Genomic DNA, 1,974 nt, shown 5'->3' with positions numbered 1-1,974 from the left:
TAGATTTTTCCAGTTAGATTCCCGAGTGTGACCAACTAAAATTATGGATACTATCCCACCATATTGTTCTTGGTCTAAATTGTAGAGTTATTAAATAATAAGTAATATTATTTCTGTTTTAGCACACACACAAAAAAAAAAAAGAAAAACTCCTACAAATTTGAAGCTCAGGGACTTAGTTGATTATATTGACCTCAATATTAACAATTTATTGACTCCACAGACAGGAAATATAATTAATAAATAATAAGGAAAATTGTAAAAGTTCAAATTGGAATGTTTGGAATTGAGAGAATGATTTAAGAAGAAAGCAAAAAAAGAAAAAATTAATTTCCATTTTATGTTTATTGAAGTTGTGTAGATTTGCAAATCATGATAAATTGATAAGTTTAATGATTAACCGTCTGTTGTTCATTTTCTGATTAGGAAAGTCTAAAAAAAGCACTATCTAATAAGATAGTATTTAAACTTTGTAGAACAAATGAGGAAGAGAGAGAGATAGAGAGAGAATGGTAATTAGGTTATGTAAGATATTTCTATGAATTTTTGACTTTTTATTGCTGTGAATCATTCTTCTACTCTGTTATTAATTGTTTTGTTTTGTCTTTGGCAGGAATCCAAATTCAAAGAAACTGGCGTTGTAACTCCTGAAGAGGTTAGTATTTACAGGCGTTTGTCGCTTTAATGTTCTCTGCGTTTCCACTGCGAAACTTATCTGGGGAATTCTGAGATGTTGGTATTTGCTTGTGTAGCTTTACGGAGGCTATACAAAGAAAGACTAGGGTGTATGTACCTGTAAGGGTATGGAAGAGAAATTACAGTGGCACAGGAGATTTTGGCACCTGTGCTGGTGGCACATAAAAGGCACCTGTGCTGGTGACATGTAAAAGGCACTTGTGTCTGTGACACATGCATGAAAGGGCATGTATGTTTGTGACATGTAAATGGGGCACACATGCCCGTGACATGTAAAAGGGGCATACATGCCTATGGCATGTAAAAGGGGAACGCATGTTTGTGACATGTAAATGGGGTGTGCGTGTCTGTGACATGTAAAAGGGGGCACGCATGCCTGTGACACGTAAAAGGGGGCACGCATGCCTGTGACACGTAAAAGGGGCACCTGTGACAGTGACATGGAAAAGGCACCCATCTTGGTGACACGTAAGCGGCACCCATCTCGGTGACACACATAAGCGGAACCCATCTCGACGACACATATAAGGCACCCATATTGGTGACATGTAAATGGCACCCAGTACACTCTGTAGAGTGGTTAGGGTTAGGAAGGATATCCTGTCGTAGAAACCAAGCCAAAACAGGCTGGAGCCTGGTGCAGCTTTGGCTTACCAACTGCAGCCAAACCATCTTACCTATGTTAGCATGGAAAACAGATGCTAAATGATGATGATGATGATGATGTTGACTGTAACTTTGAAATAATCATAACCAACTTCTTTTCAATGGTGCATCCCTCATCAGATTTAGGTGATAGTATTTTGTCTAATATATTCCAGCATGGAAAACCGGCATTAAACGATGATGATGATGTTTGTAAAAAATAACATTAAAAAGCTTTTATGAAGATGTTGTTTGGACTAAATATATTTGTCTCTGGTTTGCACAAGGCCAGCAATTTTGAAAGAGGGATTTTAGTTAATGCCATCAGCCTCAGTCCTTGACTCATCATCATCATCATCGTCGTTTAATGTCCATTTTCCATGCTGGCATGGGTTGGACTGTTTGACTGGGGACTGGCAAGCCAGAAGGCTATACCAGGCCCCAATCTGATCTGGCAGGGTTTCTGCAGCTGGATGGCCTTCCTAACGCCAACCACTCCGAGAGTATAGTGGGTGCTTTTACATGCCACGAGCACGAGGGCCAGTCAGGCGGCACTGACATTGACTGTTACTTTATTTTATGAAGCCCAGAATGTGAAAGGAAAAGCCAACCTTGGTGATACTAGGACAGTAA

At 39.4% G+C, this 1,974-nt stretch overlaps 1 protein-coding gene across 1 annotated transcript in view; it reads left to right on the top strand.

Annotated features, from left to right (window-relative positions):
• Positions 1–598: 598 nt before the first annotated feature.
• LOC106877727 (ubiquitin-like-conjugating enzyme ATG3) overlaps positions 599–1,974 on the top strand; it is a gene marked incomplete at its 5' end in the record, with an annotated part of 216,637 nt that continues 215,261 nt past the window's right edge. Inside the window, one exon of the mRNA XM_052974709.1 lies at positions 599–655. Coding sequence (XP_052830669.1) covers positions 599–655 — 57 coding nt within the window. The remainder of the gene's footprint in view (positions 656–1,974) is intronic.

This window comes from Octopus bimaculoides, chromosome 19 (assembly GCF_001194135.2).
Source record: "Octopus bimaculoides isolate UCB-OBI-ISO-001 chromosome 19, ASM119413v2, whole genome shotgun sequence".
Classification (NCBI taxonomy): Eukaryota; Metazoa; Mollusca; class Cephalopoda; order Octopoda; family Octopodidae; genus Octopus; species Octopus bimaculoides.
This window is presented reverse-complemented; position numbering and strand designations above follow the sequence as displayed.